General features: G+C 45.1%; 1 protein-coding gene across 5 annotated transcripts in view; it reads right to left on the bottom strand.

The window, feature by feature from the left end:
- Positions 1 to 16,040, bottom strand: part of kif21a (kinesin family member 21A) — an 88,246-nt gene that overhangs the window by 18,423 nt on the left and 53,783 nt on the right. For 3 of the 5 annotated variants that reach the window (XM_060914938.1, XM_060914940.1, XM_060914942.1), the window contains exons 12-25: positions 15,861 to 15,945; positions 15,647 to 15,767; positions 14,500 to 14,688; positions 14,173 to 14,372; positions 13,192 to 13,299; positions 12,424 to 12,492; positions 6,383 to 6,525; positions 6,141 to 6,288; positions 5,764 to 5,958; positions 5,545 to 5,646; positions 3,917 to 4,082; positions 3,414 to 3,434; positions 2,740 to 2,797; positions 2,533 to 2,587 (exon numbers count right to left, since the gene is read on the bottom strand). In XM_060914938.1, coding sequence (XP_060770921.1) covers positions 2,533 to 2,587; positions 2,740 to 2,797; positions 3,414 to 3,434; positions 3,917 to 4,082; positions 5,545 to 5,646; positions 5,764 to 5,958; positions 6,141 to 6,288; positions 6,383 to 6,525; positions 12,424 to 12,492; positions 13,192 to 13,299; positions 14,173 to 14,372; positions 14,500 to 14,688; positions 15,647 to 15,767; positions 15,861 to 15,945 — 1,660 coding nt within the window. The remainder of the gene's footprint in view (positions 1 to 2,532; positions 2,588 to 2,739; positions 2,798 to 3,413; positions 3,435 to 3,916; positions 4,083 to 5,544; positions 5,647 to 5,763; positions 5,959 to 6,140; positions 6,289 to 6,382; positions 6,526 to 12,423; positions 12,493 to 13,191; positions 13,300 to 14,172; positions 14,373 to 14,499; positions 14,689 to 15,646; positions 15,768 to 15,860; positions 15,946 to 16,040) is intronic. The other 2 variants (XM_060914939.1, XM_060914941.1) reach the window with 2 other exon arrangements.

The following is a 16,040-nucleotide window of genomic DNA, read 5'->3' as shown; positions in this document are numbered from 1 at the left end:
AAACAAAGCCAAGTTTTTATCTAAACCATGTTATCTATTATAGAACGAGAGAAAAGACTGTAAGCCAAGCTGAGCAGACTCAAGTGAGGTCATCAACTGTTGGCTTATCAACTGAGCGATAAGAAGTATAATTTTATTAAATTTTTAAAAAGGAATACTCCAGTGGTATTCAACCTCATCTCTGTCCACCACAAGTGTAGTACTATACATAGATATAGTTACAACAAATAAGAATTTTTGAAGGTTTTTCCCGTACTAAGGAATAAACAAACCATTTCCTCAAAACTCACTTATGATTACGATTTCATAAAAATCTTAAATTAAATTAAGCACTAAATCTGTACGTCATCTTTTTAGAGATGGACGGGAAGAATTTGCTTTTGTATCAACATACATAGACACAGAAGTGCCTCCATTTCTGCTTGATCGTGCATATACTTGACAAAACCTCAGGGAAAGTATAAGCAACTAGAAAGTTTTTACTTTTTTGGTGCAAAATTTGGATAAAACGACAAAGTGCCACTTATTTCATGTCCGTGTCATAGTAAGCACTGTATGGTTGGAGTGGAATAACTAATTTTAAATACCTGTTATAGATTTGTGTATGTACTACAGGACCAGTCAAAAGTTTGGATACACTTTCTAATTCAATGGTTTTTGTTTATTTTTATTAATTAAAAGACACTTCATGTCAAAGTAATGATGGATGTTGTTTCTCTTTACTTAGTTGAGCGGTTCTTGACATAATATGGATTACTACAGTTGTGGAATAGGGTTATTTACTGTATTTTTATTATTTACTATTTACAGTTTGAGCTCAAACGCATTTAGAAGGCAAGAAATTGCACTAATTAACTTTTGACGAGGCACCTGTTCATTGGAAAGCATTCTAGGTGACGACCTCATGAAGCTGGTTAAGATAATGCCAGTAGTGTACAAAGCGTCATCAAGGTAAATGCTGGCTACTTTGAAGAATCTGAAATATATTTTGGTTTTTTAGCACTTTTTTGTTTACCACATAATTCCATATATTTTCCATGTGTTATTTCATAGTTTTGATGTTTTCAATATTGTTCTACAATACTGAAAACATTGAAACTATTTGATTATACTAAAATATACTAAAAACATCAAAATAATGAAAAACATCGAAAAATTTAGACTTTTCAATGACAGCCTGACATAATGTAGCACTGCTTTCTCAATGTCACTATCACCTTTTTGTCACTTTGTCACTTTATCTGCATCTCATCGCCATCATCTACTTATGCTGTGCAACAATATTACTATTTGGTACAATATCCTTTTCATTTGCAAGTATTTTCTTATTCATGTCATGTCTCACTCTCATAATTGTTGTGTACAATTATGTCCATACCATTGCTTTACACACATCCTCGTTAGTTATATTATGCTGTGCAATAACATTCACTACCTAGTGCAATATTTCTATTCCTATTTCAGTTGCCAGAATTTAAAAAAAAAAGTCTAAAGTCCTTTCCCGCACCATATGGCGCAGCCGATCTCCATTTCTATAGCCCGCGGCCTCTCACCTATTACATAGCCAGGGTTACAGTGGGGGGGCTAGTCCCCTGGTAACCGTGAGAGTTTGACTTCCCCACTCACATCCATATTGCAGCGTGCTTTGCCAGACGGCAGTAGGTACCATTTTTATGATGGTCTTTGGTATGACCCGATCACAAGTAGAACTCGCGATCTCCCAATCGAGAGTCGGATACGTTAGCCACTAGGCCAACTCAGTCTTGTTGCCAGTATTTTATTAGTGCAGTATTGCTACTTCAGGTGAATTACTACTCTTATTTAAGTTCCTTTCTTATTTTGTTGTGTACATTACATACATGGCTTGTGTTTTTACTTTATTTATTTTATTACTATTTTTTGTACTTTTATTGCACTCTAGTTTTTTTTATTACTGTCTATTTTTTTTTTTTTGTTACTGTTTTTTTTGTTACTATGACTCTTTCTATCTGTAAGCTGCTGGACCATGTATATTTCCCTACCGAGAGATCAATAAAGTTTCTCTTATATTATCTTATCTTAGAAAATAGTCAAAATAGGAGTTTGCATGTTCTCCCCGTGTCCGCGTGGGTTTCCTCCGGGTGCTCCGGTTTCCCCCACAGTCCAAAGACATGCAGGTTAGGTTAACTGGTGACTCTAAATTGACTGTAGGTGTGAATGGTTGTCTGTGTCTGTGTGTCAGCCCTGCGATAACCTGGCGACTTGTCCAGGGTGTACCCCGCCTCTCACTCGTAGTCAGCTGGGATAGGCTCCAGCTTGCCTGCGACCCTGTAGAACAGGATAAAGCGGCTACAGATGGATGGATGGACGGGCTTTTCTGGTCTTTGTAAGCAGGGAAACATTTTTCCTGAAAGTACTGTCTATGGTAATTACAGTATAGATGTATGGATATTAAAAAAAAAAAAGTGGAGTGGTCCATTCCCCTTGCTTTAGCTCTATGAGACTCAATAACCTTGATGAGTGAAAGCATTTGCAGACACCCAGAAAGCTTACCTTACTCCTGGACTTGGTCTCTCCACAAAGCTTCATGAGGTCAGTGGCCATGGTGCTGCAACAAGACAGAGTGAATGAGATTAATGAGTGAAACAAACTCATAGAACTTATACAAAACACACCATCATCAAAAAAAAAAAGGGCTGAAACATTTTAAATGTCATTGTATATTAAAACAAAATGACTAAATCCTGCCTGTTGACGTACTTTCCATCTGCTGCAGGACTCTGTGTTGATTCATCACTGCTACTGTCATCTTCATTCTCTGAACAGGACAAAAACAAAACGGTGGTCAAAATGTATACATGTCTGAGTAGTCTAGAAGCCACTCCAGATGTTTTATTGTCTTTCAGTGGATGCAATAGGTCACTCATCTCGAGTTAAGGGAATTGTTATTTAAATCTTAGTTGAGCTGTATATTAATATCACAGAGAAAGCAAATGAGGATAATATGAGCTGTGTCACCATGCTTGCTGTTCAGCTTTAAAACATGGATCAATACTCTCCAGCTGGGTCGAGAAGCTATGAAGTCCAAGTTATAGAGTAAGGAATTTCAGGACAAGTTGTCTCGAGGAGCATAAAAAGCAGTAGGTGTTTACTGATGTGAACCAGTCAATATGGAAAGTTCCTCTTTAACCTGTCATGGGCCTGGGCTTCCAGCTTGTACTAATGGTTAATGTGTGATTAACTGTGTGGTTGAAGCACATGTAAGAGCCACTGGCATGGAGAAGGGAAGAAAAGAGGGGTGGAAGGATGAAATTAAGCCTCACAGCAGTACACTTCATGCACCTGCAGATGAAACTGCTAGTTTGTGGTTAGTTTAATATAGGAGACCCATGCTCTCAGAACGTGGTACAGGGAGGATGGTATCCGGTACTTACCCACAGGCATGTTACCTAGCTCTGTTTCAATTCAGGCAATGGGGGAACAGAAAAAAGGCAACACACAAATCAAAAAACACATTCCCCCAATTGTAAAAAACAAACATAACTAAATCCAATCAAACACAAACAAGCACAGAGGTCTAATGCTGCTGAACAGATGCTGCCATAAACTAACAAATGTCACGTTTTAAGAATCATAGATAATTCTTTGAGCACGTTTCATTCAGCATCTATTCAGGAGTGTAATCAGAACATTTGTGGTCAGGTCATGCAGTGTGCTGATCTGACCAGCCCTGTTGAAAGTAATATTTCACTATGCATGTATGTATATGGACAACATAGCTACAGCCATCAAGTCATAAAGGAATACACACCAGGATTTCATTTATATATTTAAATGAGTTTAGACGTCTGTACTATGGAGGTGTGTATGAGCAGTCACAGGGTTGGGCAGAGCAGCTGAAGGATCTCTCAGAGTCTTTACTCGGAGGGAGACTCACCTTGCAGAGCGTTCCCAAGCAGTGCATCCAACTCCGGATTAAACTCGGCCTTCTCCTTCAGCATGTGGAATAGCAGCTGGTTCTGAGTGGCGCTGTTGATCTCCGTCTGTTTGAGCCGGCCCTCCATCACCTTGATCTGAGACTCCTTCTGGGCCGCCTGTAGACCCTGAGACAGCAGATACAGACTTAGACTTCGTTTGAATGAGTAGTCTATCAGTTTGTCTTTATCACTGGATGGAAAGTAGTAGAAGGATATACAACCATGTAAAACTGGGAGGTTTACTTATAGCAATGCAAATGAATGGAATGGTTACAGGGTCAACTGTAAGGCTGTGTTCACAAGGACATTTTGCTGTCTGTCACAAACTTGCCAATGATATCAATGAGAGCAATGCAGACAGATAACAGGCACCAAAGCATCATTACGTGTAAACATTCCACTCTAAGGTCACCAAAGTTAACCCTTTCACAGAATATTTAACAGTTATTCCACGAAATCGAGTCGTACATGAGCTGATAGCCATATATGGTGAGATTGGGTAGAATGACTGTTTTATTCTACCCACATTCACTGGATTTTGATAAACAGAGCATTTTTATTTTTTGCAAATTCAATAAATAAAAACTTTGTACAAAACATCCGACAAAATCATTTCTGCTTAGAATGTAAACAAACCGGCGAAATGACTAGCAATTTGTGAAAAATGCGATAATAATCCATCCATCCATTACCGCTTATCCTGTGCAGGGTCGCAGGCAAGCTGGAGCCCATCCCAGCTGACTACGGGCGAAAGGCGGGGTACACCCTGGACAAGTCGCCAGGTCATCACAGGGCTGACACATGGAGACAAACAACCATTCACACTCACATTCACACCTATGGTCAATTTAGAGTCACCAATTAGCCTAACCTGCATGTCTTTGGACTGTGGGGGAAACCAGAGCACCCAGAGGAAACCCACGCGGACACGGAGAGAGCATGCAAACTCCACAGAGAAAGGCCCTCACCGGCCACAGGGCTCAAACCCAGAACCTTCTTGCTGTGAGGCAACAGTGCTAACCACTGCACCACCGTGCCACCCTGCTACAATAATAACAATTCTTGAAAAATAATAAAGATACGTTCTTACCATTAAATACTTTCATTCCATATTTTATTGCTTTTTTTAATTTTGTTTTTGAGTAGAGTTTTTATTTTGTCCTCGGTTGGTTAAGCAACATGCGCCATCATTTTGTTTACGGTATATGAGCTGATATCCTGGTAGTGGAGTAGTCAATCAGAGCATGCAATTGCTCATATCCAGTGAATGTGGATAGAATAAACACTGATGTAATCATGTTTTTAGCCTGAAATGGAGTTCCCATTTCTCCCAATCTGGTCATTGCCATTTTGCACCATCTCACTATTGCACTACTGCTCCCAACCTCAAACATCGTCATAGTTAGGCACAAACTGAGCTCTTCTATATACATGAGCTTACAGATATCCATGATACTCCACCTAAACAGCACGGTCAATTTTGTTCTTCAAATTAAACATGGCTCTCACCCTATTTTTGGGAGGTGATAAAATGTTGATATATTTCCTGCTGCTTACTAAAATGTGTTTGTACAACACTGTTAGATACCTTATTGATAGCCATGGACATGAAGTGATCCAGGAGGAAACGAGCCTCTGAAAGGGTGCAGGAGCTGATCACAGCTGAAACATCCATCGTCTCACCCTCCTCCTACACACACACACACACACACACTTTTTTCTAAATATCTTTATATTCCTTGTTCTTATAGAAGAATAATTTGTCTAACTGATCTCAAATGTATTTATACGTAATGATGTAACACACCTTTGCCTCCTCCATCTGCATGATGTTGGCCTGACAGTCAGCAATGCTGTCGTTGATATAGTCGATGTTGGCCAACAGGGACTCCAATTCCTCGTTCACAGACTGTATGGCCTTTTCAGCTTCAGGGCCCTCGACAGCCATCTTCTCCTTCTTCCTGCTCAGCTTGTCTCTCCGCCGCGTCAGATCCTCCCGTTGCTATGGGTACAGTGAGAGTGGATGCTTCATTACCACATTTGCTCTATGCTTTTATGTGTTAACACATGTTGTTTTCATGTTTAGTTCATAACATGAAACAGCTACATTTGAATTTGTGAGTTACTGAATGACTAAAAGAAGAAAGGTGGTGAGTCTTTTAAGACATTATATCCTTTTTTCACCTTGAGAAGGCGATTCATATCTGCCTCCATGTTGGAGATAGTCATACGCTGCATGATGATGTCAGAGATGCGCCGTTCCAGACTCTGCCATTTAACCCGTGCTACGCGGGTGGAGTAAATCCCCACAGGTCTGCGATGGTACAGTCTGCTGAACACATACAGCTACTATAAGAGGCATGGCCTCAAAACACATTCACATATGCATATCTGCACACATATATCTACACATTTGTAGCCCGTACCTGGTTCCATTTGGAGCTCCGGTTCCTGTGTGCGCGCGTGTGCTGGGCATTCTGTGGGAAGCTTCCTGTACAGTTTCAGGGAGGAGAACCTTCCTGTTCATCTTTCCTGAAATGGGCCGAACCTGCCGCCTCAGAGCCGTCACCTACAGGACACATCAACATCCAATTACTATATGTATGGGTTTATGGGGGAGGTCAGGGGTTGAAATTAACTTTTGAATGTACTTGCCCTCAGGGCAACCAACCCCAAAAATTTACTTGCCCGCATGCATGTATCAGTTGCCCTACTTTTTTGCAGGTTGACTGGGTAAGTAATTTGCATAAAAAGCAATCTGGATGTACATTATAGAGTATGCAATAAAATATTTCAACTTGTTTTGCCATTGTTTGATTACTGATTGATAGAAATAAAGTTATAACACTCATATGTGTTTGGTGTTTATTTCATCATGATGAACAGTAAAACAACTAGGTATAACTACTAGTATCTTCTATTAAACGTTAAACAGTCAGAAAACATCATATCATCATGGTCAAGTGTAACTGATCAAATCAGAATTAAAAATCAGTCCAAAAAGACACTTCGTTCGTTCTAGCCTACGTGACAGTGGCACCTCGTGTGAATAATCATAATATCATGTAGCGCCATCTCGCGAATGGAAGCGTCAACTACTGCAACGAACCAAAGTCAAGGACAAATGAAAGAGAAGACGGGAAAAATAAAGTTTTCGTTCTGTTTCTGTTAGGAATCACAACTTAATTTTTCTTGGTAAAATAGACATTCAAACACAGTTGTCCGACGGACAACTAGTGATAATTTTATTGTTGCCTGAGTATGAGAATGACTTGCCCATGTCCGTCGGTACATGCTTAATTTCGACCCTTGGAGGTGCTGAGGGTGTTGGCCCTTACAAGGAAATTTTTTTTCAGTGAAAAACATTTTTAAAACTTAAAACAGTCAAAAAAAAAATCCTGGTTACTAATTGTGGCAGCAATTAGCGGGGGCGTGGTCAAGCGTTGGTCTGTGAATGGAGGGCGGAGTCAGGGAAGGTAAGTGGCAGAATCACTGCACCTGACGGGAATTAACCTGTGTTTGTGTCTTCCCCAGTGACCGTGCCCTATAAGAGGAGAGGGAGAGCGGAGGAAGGGGGCTACTCCCGACATGGATACCTGTGTGTGTGCGTGAGTGTATAGTTAAAAGCTGAAAAGTTAAAATAAACGAGTTCTGAGAACTCAGTTCTGGCCTGCCGTGCTTCTGTGCTCCACCCACCTGGAACACTTGCTACAGTGGTGCTGAAACCCGGGAACGGAGCGCAGGAGAGAACAGCCCCATGGAGTCCTCCCCCTTCAAGGACCTGATCCATGCCCTCGCCACGGCCCAACAGAGCCAGCACCAGGCACTGGTCGTCCTCCAGGAAGAACAGGAGCAAAGGTTCGAGACCCTGGTGCTGGCGCAGCAGGAAGATCGCCAGGCGTTCCGGCACCTACTCGCGTCGGCGGGGTCCACCACCTCCACCGCTGCGGGCCCTTCCCACCTCACCCTGACGAAGATGGGCCCGCACGACGACCCCGAGGCCTTCCTCGCTCTCTTTGAGCAGGCAGCAGAGGCGTGGGGTTGGCCGATGGAACAGCGCGCGGTGCGCCTCCTCCCCCTGCTCACGGGCGAGGCGCAACTGGCCGTGCTACAGCTCCCCGCCGACAGCCGGCTGGTCTACGCGGACCTCCGCAGGGCCGTCCTCCAGCGCGTGGGTCGCACTCCGGAGCAGCAGCGCTTCCGCGTGCTGCGCCTGGAGGAGGTCGGCCGGCCGTTCGCATTGGGCCAGCAACTCTGGGACACCTGCTGCCGGTGGCTGAGGGCCGACAACCGCAACGCCGAGGAGATCATCGATCTGGTGGCGTTGGAGCAGTTCGTTGCTCGACTTCCAGAAGGAACCACGGAGTGGGTCCAGTGCCATCGCCCGGCGTTGCTGGATCAGGCCATTGAGCTGGCGGAGGACCATATGGCGGCCGTTCCAATGGCAGGACAGCGTGTCTCCCCTTCTCCCCTCCCTTCTCCCTCTCTCTCCCCTTCTGTTCCTCTCCCTCACCCCATTCCCCCACCGCGGAGGCGGGGGCCGGCTCCACCCCAGCCGGCCCGCCGCACCCGCGGTGTCCTACCGTTTCCTACTTCCGTGTCTGTGTCTTCCCCCCCCTCAGGTGAGTGATATCCGGAACACCGGTGCAGAGAGAGAGCCCAGGCCAGTGTGCTGGCGCTGCGGGGAGCCGGGGCACCTCCAGCATCAGTGCTCGGCGATGGAGGTGGGTGCGGTGGTCCGGATCCCCGACGTGCCAGGAACCGCCCTCAATCGGGCTGGAGCGTATCGCATACCGGTGAGTATCCAAGGGGATATGTATCAGGCTTTGGTGGATTCCGGCTGTAATCAGACCTCAATCCACCAAAGCCTGGTGCAAAACAAGGCACTGGGGAGAGCACAGTTGGTGAAGGTGTTGTGTGTACACGGGGATGTTCACAACTATCCTTTAGTGTCGGTCCACATTCTGTTTCGAGGGGAGAAATTTAGAGTTCAGGCGGCGGTTAATCCTCGCCTCACCCACTCTATAATTTTGGGGACTGATTGGCTGGGATTTCGGGATTTAATGATGCACTTAGTGAAGAGTGGGTCCTGCCGTAGTTTAGCGGGGGGAGGTCCCGGAGTGGCGTTGGCGGGAGCAGCTGTCACAGAGCCGTCTACATCATCACCGCGTCAGAGTGAGGAGCAGCAGGCTCCTCCTCCCTCTCTCGGGAAATCCTTCGCGGATTTTCCGTTAGAGCAATCGCGAGACGAGTCTCTGCGGCATGCGTTTGACCAAGTGAGAGTAATCGATGGTCAAACGCTCCAGCCAAACGCCACCCCGTCCTTCCCCTATTTTTCCATTATTAAGGATAGGCTATACCGAGTGACGCAGGACACTCAAACTAAGGAACAAATAACCCAACTTTTGATCCCAAAGAGCCGCCGGGAATTGGTATTCCAGGCGGCTCACTTTAATTCCATGGCTGGACACTTAGGGCAGGATAAGACACTAGCCCGAATAATGGCCCGGTTCTATTGGCCAGGGATTCGCGGCGATGTCCGTAGGTGGTGTACGGCATGCCGTGAATGCCAGTTAGTAAATCCAGCAGCCATCCCAAAAGCGCCTTTGCGCCCTCTACCATTAATCGAGACCCCGTTCGAAAGAATTGGGATGGATCTCGTTGGGCCATTAGATCGGTCAACACGAGGGTATCACTTTATTTTAGTTCTGGTGGACTATGCAACGCGATATCCAGAAGCGGTGCCGCTCCGCAATATCTCCGCACGTAGTATTGCGGAAGCGCTCTTCCACGTTATCTCCCGAGTCGGAATCCCCAAAGAGATTCTGACTGATCAAGGCACTACGTTCATGTCACGCATACTGCGCGAATTGTATGGGTTATTGGGAATCAAGCCGATCCGCACCAGCATTTATCACCCACAAACGGATGGCTTAGTCAAACGGTTTAATCACACCCTCAAAAACATAATTAAAAAATTTGTAAGCGAGGACGCACGTAACTGGGATAAATGGCTCGAACCCCTGCTTTTCGCAGTGCGAGAGGTCCCACAAGCCTCCACGGGGTTCTCCCTGTTTGAATTATTATATGGGCGTAAGCCGCACGGCATCCTAGATGTGCTGCGGGAAAATTGGAAGGAGGGACCTTCCCCGTGCAAAAATGAAATTCAATACATTATTGACATGCGCGCAAAACTCCACACACTCGCACACCTAACCCAGGAGAATTTGTGGCAGGCTCAAGAACGTCAAGTCCGCCTGTACAACATGGGCGCATGCCTTAGGGAATTCCCACCGGGAGACAAAGTACTCGTGCTATTGCCCACGTCGAGCTCTAAATTAATCGCCAGGTGGCAAGGACCCTTTGAGGTCATACGGCGAGTCGGGGACGTCGAATATGAGGTGAGGCGAACGGACAGGGGTGGGGCGTTACAGGTATACCACCTCAATCTGTTAAAACGTTGGAGCAAGGAGGTCCCCGTGGCGCTGGTGTCGGTGGTTCCCGAGAAGGCAGAGCTGGGGCTGGAGGTTCAAAAGGGAAAATTGGCATCACCCACCGCTCCGGTCCCCTGTGGAGCCCACCTCTCCCCGACCCAGCTCGTGGAGGTCGCCCGGTTGCAAACAGAATTTTCTGACGTGTTCTCGCCCCTGCCCGGCCGCACCCACCTCATAGAACACCACATTGAGACGCCCCCGGGGGTGGTAGTGCGCAGCCGCCCTTACAGACTGCCCGAACACAAGAAAAAGGTGGTTCGGGAAGAACTCGAGACCATGCTCGAAATGGGCATTGTCGAGGAGTCCCACAGTAACTGGAGCAGTCCGGTGGTCTTGGTTCCCAAGGCCGATGGGTCGGTCCGGTTCTGTGTGGACTATAGAAAAGTCAACGCGGTGTCTAAATTTGACGCATACCCAATGCCTCGTATTGACGAGTTGCTCGATCGACTAGGCATGGCTCATTTTTATTTGACACTGGATTTGACAAAGGGATATTGGCAGATCCCCTTGACTCCACTATCCTGAGAGAAAACAGCCTTTTCCACACCGTTTGGCTTACACCAGTTCGTCACACTTCCGTTTGGGCTGTTTGGGGCGCCCGCTACGTTCCAGCGACTTATGGATAGGGTCCTCCGCCCCCATGCCACCTATGCGGCCGCATACTTGGATGACATTATTATTTATAGTAATGACCGGCCGCGGCACCTAAAACACCTGAGGGCCGTCCTGGGGTCGCTGAGGCGAGCGGGTCTCACAGCCAACCCGAAGAAGTGTGTGATTGGGCGGGTGGAAGTACGGTATCTGGGCTTCCACTTGGGCAATGGGCAGGTGTCAAATCAATAAGACGGCAGCGATTGCGGCCTGCCCGAGGCCCAAGACCAAAAAGGGGGTGAGGCAGTTCCTGGGGCTGGCTGGCTATTATCGTAGGTTTATACCTAATTATTTGGACGTCACCAGCCCGCTGACTGATCTCACTAAAAAGGGGGCACCAGATCCGGTCCAGTGGACGGAGCAATGCCAGCAGGCTTTCTCTAAGGTAAAGGCTGCACTGTGTGGGGGGCCACTGTTACACTCCCCTGACTTTTCTCTCCCCTTTGTTTTACAGACGGATGCATCTGACAGAGGGCTGGGGGTTGTTCTGTCCCAGGAGGTGGAGGGGGAGGACCGTCCAGTGCTGTACATCAGCCGCAAGCTGTCGGTGCGTGAGGGCAGGTACAACACCATAGAGAAGGAATGCCTCGCCATCAAGTGGGCGGTTCTCGCCTTCCGCTACTATCTGCTGGGGTGCCCTTTCACCCTCTGGTCGGACCATGCGCCCCTGCAGTGGCTCCACTGCATGAAGGATGCCAACGTGCGGATCACCCATTGGTATCTGGCACTCCAGCCGTTTAAGTTCGAGGTGGTCCATAGGCCGGGGGCGCAGTTGGTTGTGGCGGACTTCCTCTCCCGTCGGGGGGGGGGTGTCGGCTGCCCGGCCTGAGTCGGGCGGTGGGGGTATGTGGCAGCGGGGTCGTGGTCAAGCGTCGGTCTGTGAATGGAGGGCGGAGTCAGGGAAGGTAAGTGGCGGAATCACTGCACCTGACGGGAATTAACCTGTGTTTGTGTGTCTTCCCCAGTGACCGTGCCCTATAAGAGGAGAGGGAGCACGGAGGAAGGGGGCTACTCCCGACCTGGATACCTGTGTGTGTGCGTGCGTGTATAGTTAAAAGCTGAAAAGCTAAAATAAACGAGTTTTGAGAACTCAGTTCTGGCCTGCCGTGCTTCTGTGCTCCACCCACCTAGAACACTTGCTACACTAATGTTAAGGACTGGGTTAAATTTAGTTGTCAATAGCATCAATCAGTTGCATTAATTACATCACTGGAAGGTCCTCACAAGGATAGGAAGACAAATAAGGGTCTCTCTGTGTGTGTGTGTGTGTGTGTGTGTGTGTGTGTGTGTGTGTGTGTGTATAGAGACAGAGAGAGCTTTACCTCCTCAGTCTTCCTGCGCAGTATGAGCTCTTGCTGCCTCTTTTGGGCCTCAAGCAGTTTCAGCTGGTGCTGCAGTGCACAGAACACAAAGCAGAAAGCTCATTAACACGGCTTTTTAAATTTTTTTTAAAGCGGCTCTGAACATGCAATTTTTCTATTAAAATCATTTCAACTGTATAATCAAATTAGTTTAATCCCCAAGAACCTACTCAAATGCAAGGAGAGCATTTCTATACCTTTACTTTCATAAAGAATACTAAGATCTATGAATATGCAAATTAGGGCCACCCTCATATTCTACTGTAACCCAATTCCAACTCCCTTCCCTCTATTAACTCTTCTTCCCTCTACTCTTTGGTCATGTTATTGCAAAAAGACAAGATACAACCGTTGGAGAAAAGCAACCCTTTATGTCTGAACCTTACACTAATTAAATGAGAAGATTTTCGCCAACATTTCTGGAAAATTCTGATACTCGAACAGATACCACTGGTCTCCGCTGGTTCTTCTCTTATTGGAAATCCGAACATGGATTTGCATTTTCATATTCTGGTTAGCTTAGAACACTGGTACCACCAGCATGTGAAATCTAAACATATCTGAGCCGATTTCATGAGAAGGTAAATAGAACTCATATACAGTGCTGTACAGTTTTCTTGTGAAAATGAGGGTCGTGAACTCAATGCTGAATGCCTCATCTGTATATACTGTATACACATCAACTTTTGTCCTTAATGTAGGAATAATTGAGGGCCATGCATGCAGCACCTCCTGTTTTCGTTGGTCCTTCTTCAGTGTGGCAATCTCACGGTTCCTGCGCGACTCTGCCAGCCGGTTCTTCTCCTGCTGCTCCTTCATTTGCTTCATCAGACGCACCTAGCAACAGTCAACACAGAGACAGTCAGTGCAGACTGTGCAAGCACAAGCACACACACACATGCGCTCGATTGAGGTCAAACTGAAGCAAAGCTAAGCGTTCCATAACTGTTTTGATTATCACAAAAATACAGCTTTGGAGATTTATTTACAAATTTGAAAGATATCGGACCATTGGATGGTGATGTTTTGTTCTCCAAGACTTATTAAAACATACTTTCAGTTAGATGCACTATTCAGATAATCTCAAGTCTATTAATTACATGTATATTTAGTTTTATTTTATCCACATTCTTTGGATATGAGCAATCGCATGCTCTGATTGGTTACTCTACTACTAGGCTATCAGCTCATATACCGTGAGTAGAGAAAAACAAAATGGCAGAGCATGTTGCTGAACCAACCAAGGATGAAATAAAAACTTTACTCGAAAACAAAACCACAAAAAATACAAAAATAAAAAGCAACAAAATATGGAATGAAAGTATTTAATGGTAAGAACTTTTTTTTTTATTCTTCAAGAATCTTTTTTTTATTTTTCAAGAATGATTATTATAGCATTTTTCACAAATTGCTACTGTCATTTCGCCAGTTTGTTTACATTCTAAGCAGAAATAATTTTGTTGCACATTTTGTATAAAAAGTTTTTTTTTTTTTTACAAATTTGCAAAAAATAATAATGCTCCATTTCTCAAAATCCAGTGAATGTGGATAGAATGAAACAGTTATACCACTCAATCTCATCATACATGGCTTATAGCCATCTCGGTGCTATGTGCCTCATCAGCTCATGTACGACTCAATTTTGTGGAATAACTGTTAACTATGTCATATAATAATATTGTTTTTAGAATGAAACACTGGTTTATGTACTTTGGTTTTCTTCATCTCCACAACTTCCTGTTGGAGTTTCTTGAGCTGCTTCTCATATTGCGACTGGTTCTTGAGCAGACGGGCGTGTTCTTTCTGGGCGGCTTGTAGTTTGTGTAGTTCTTTATTCATTGTGCTCAGTTTCTTCTCATACTCTGCCTTTATCTTCTTAGCCTTGTCCTCGGTACAGGACTCCATGGTGCCTGGAAGACACAACCACACACACTTATATGCACATAGCAGCCATAATAATAAACTTGTTCCAGACATTGATATGTATACTTTATAACATTAAGGAAGGTGCGATGCTTGTCCCGTGGCTTCCCCTACCCATGTTTTGCAGCACACGATCTCTCTCCAGCTGCGTGTCCCGTATCTTGCTCTGCAGCATCATGAGCTTTTGCTCATATTGCTGTTTGAGGGTGTGAAGACGTCTTTGGCTGTTCTCCAGCTCATCGATTAGCTTCTGCTTGATGGCAATCTCACAAGTGATGTTGGCAAGGTCTGCTTGGAAGTTCTCTGTTCCAGACACAAAAATAATAAGGTTAGGTTTCTTTTTTCTCTCTATAGGAAACCTTGACTAGAATAAAAAAAAATTACAATTTATCTGAAAGAATGAGTACTTGCTCCCTATTGATGACACACATTGAAGGTGGAAGTTGTTTTTTGAAAGATTACAATATCTTAAAGAGCATAATATTCATACAGTGAGTGGCACTTTGATATTTTTGCCGAGGTCATCATACTGTGAAAATTACATTAGATTAATAGCATTTAGCAGACGTATTTATCTAGAGTGATATACAACATACCCAGAAAAGCCTGGGGAGCAGTTGGGTGGCACGGTGGTGTAGTGGTTAGCACTGTCGCCTCACAGCAAGAAGGTTCGGGGTTCGAACCCAGCGGCCGACGGGGGCCTTTCTGTGTGGTTATGTTAACATGAGGCAGCCTTGAACTGAAGTGCCCTTGAGCAAGGCACCTAACCTCCAACTGCTCCCTGGGCACTGTAGTGTGGCTGCCCACTGCTCTGGGTATGTGTGTGTGTGCTCATTGCTCACTTGTGTGCGTGCTTGTGTGTGTTCACTGCTTCAGATGGGTTAAATGCAGAGGATGAATTTCACTGTGCTTGAATGTACATGTGACAAATAAATGCTTTTTCTTCTTCTAGGTGCCTTGTTCAAGGGCACTTCAGCCATTCCTGCTTGTCCATGGACTTGAACCAGCAACCTTTTGGTCCCAAAGCTGCTTTTCTAACCATTAGACCATGGCTTCTGTTATATCAGTTAATATTAGTTTTAAACCAAATCACCATATGGCTATTTGCTTGTTTGTTTTTGCTTTGAGGTGTTCAGACCCAAACGGTTGATAAAGTCTGTTACTTGTATGCACTCAGAATTAAAGAAGTGAACAGAGAAAACAGAAAGGGACAGAACAGCCTGTGTATGCTAATTAAAAAAAATATATCACAGTCATGTACCTTTCTCATCCAACTCGGAGTCTGAATCATCTGAACTCTCATCAGCATCCAACTCCTCGTCTTCCTCCTCCTCCTCTTCTTCCTCAGCCTCCTCGTGATCACTGCCTTCCTGGGCCTCTTGCTGGAGTACCATCAAATCATTTAAAATGAATCAGATATTTGCAGATATTTTATATTAGAAGAATAAATCTCAGAAAAGATGTACCAGGTGTACCTCTGCCTCCTCACTCGCTGGTTCGACCTGCTCTCTCTCATTCCCTTTCTCTTGCTCATTGTCAGGGATTTCTTCCTTTACAGTACTGGACACAATCACATATGCAATTTTATCACAAGAAACATCCCTTTCCAGCTTCACTGATACCCCTTTTCCACCAAATCAGTTCCAGGGCTGGTT

The sequence above is a fragment of the Neoarius graeffei genome, chromosome 2, assembly GCF_027579695.1.
Source record: "Neoarius graeffei isolate fNeoGra1 chromosome 2, fNeoGra1.pri, whole genome shotgun sequence".
Classification (NCBI taxonomy): Eukaryota; Metazoa; Chordata; class Actinopteri; order Siluriformes; family Ariidae; genus Neoarius; species Neoarius graeffei.
The sequence above is the reverse complement of the archived record's forward strand: the minus strand, read 5'-3'. Positions and strand labels throughout refer to the sequence as shown.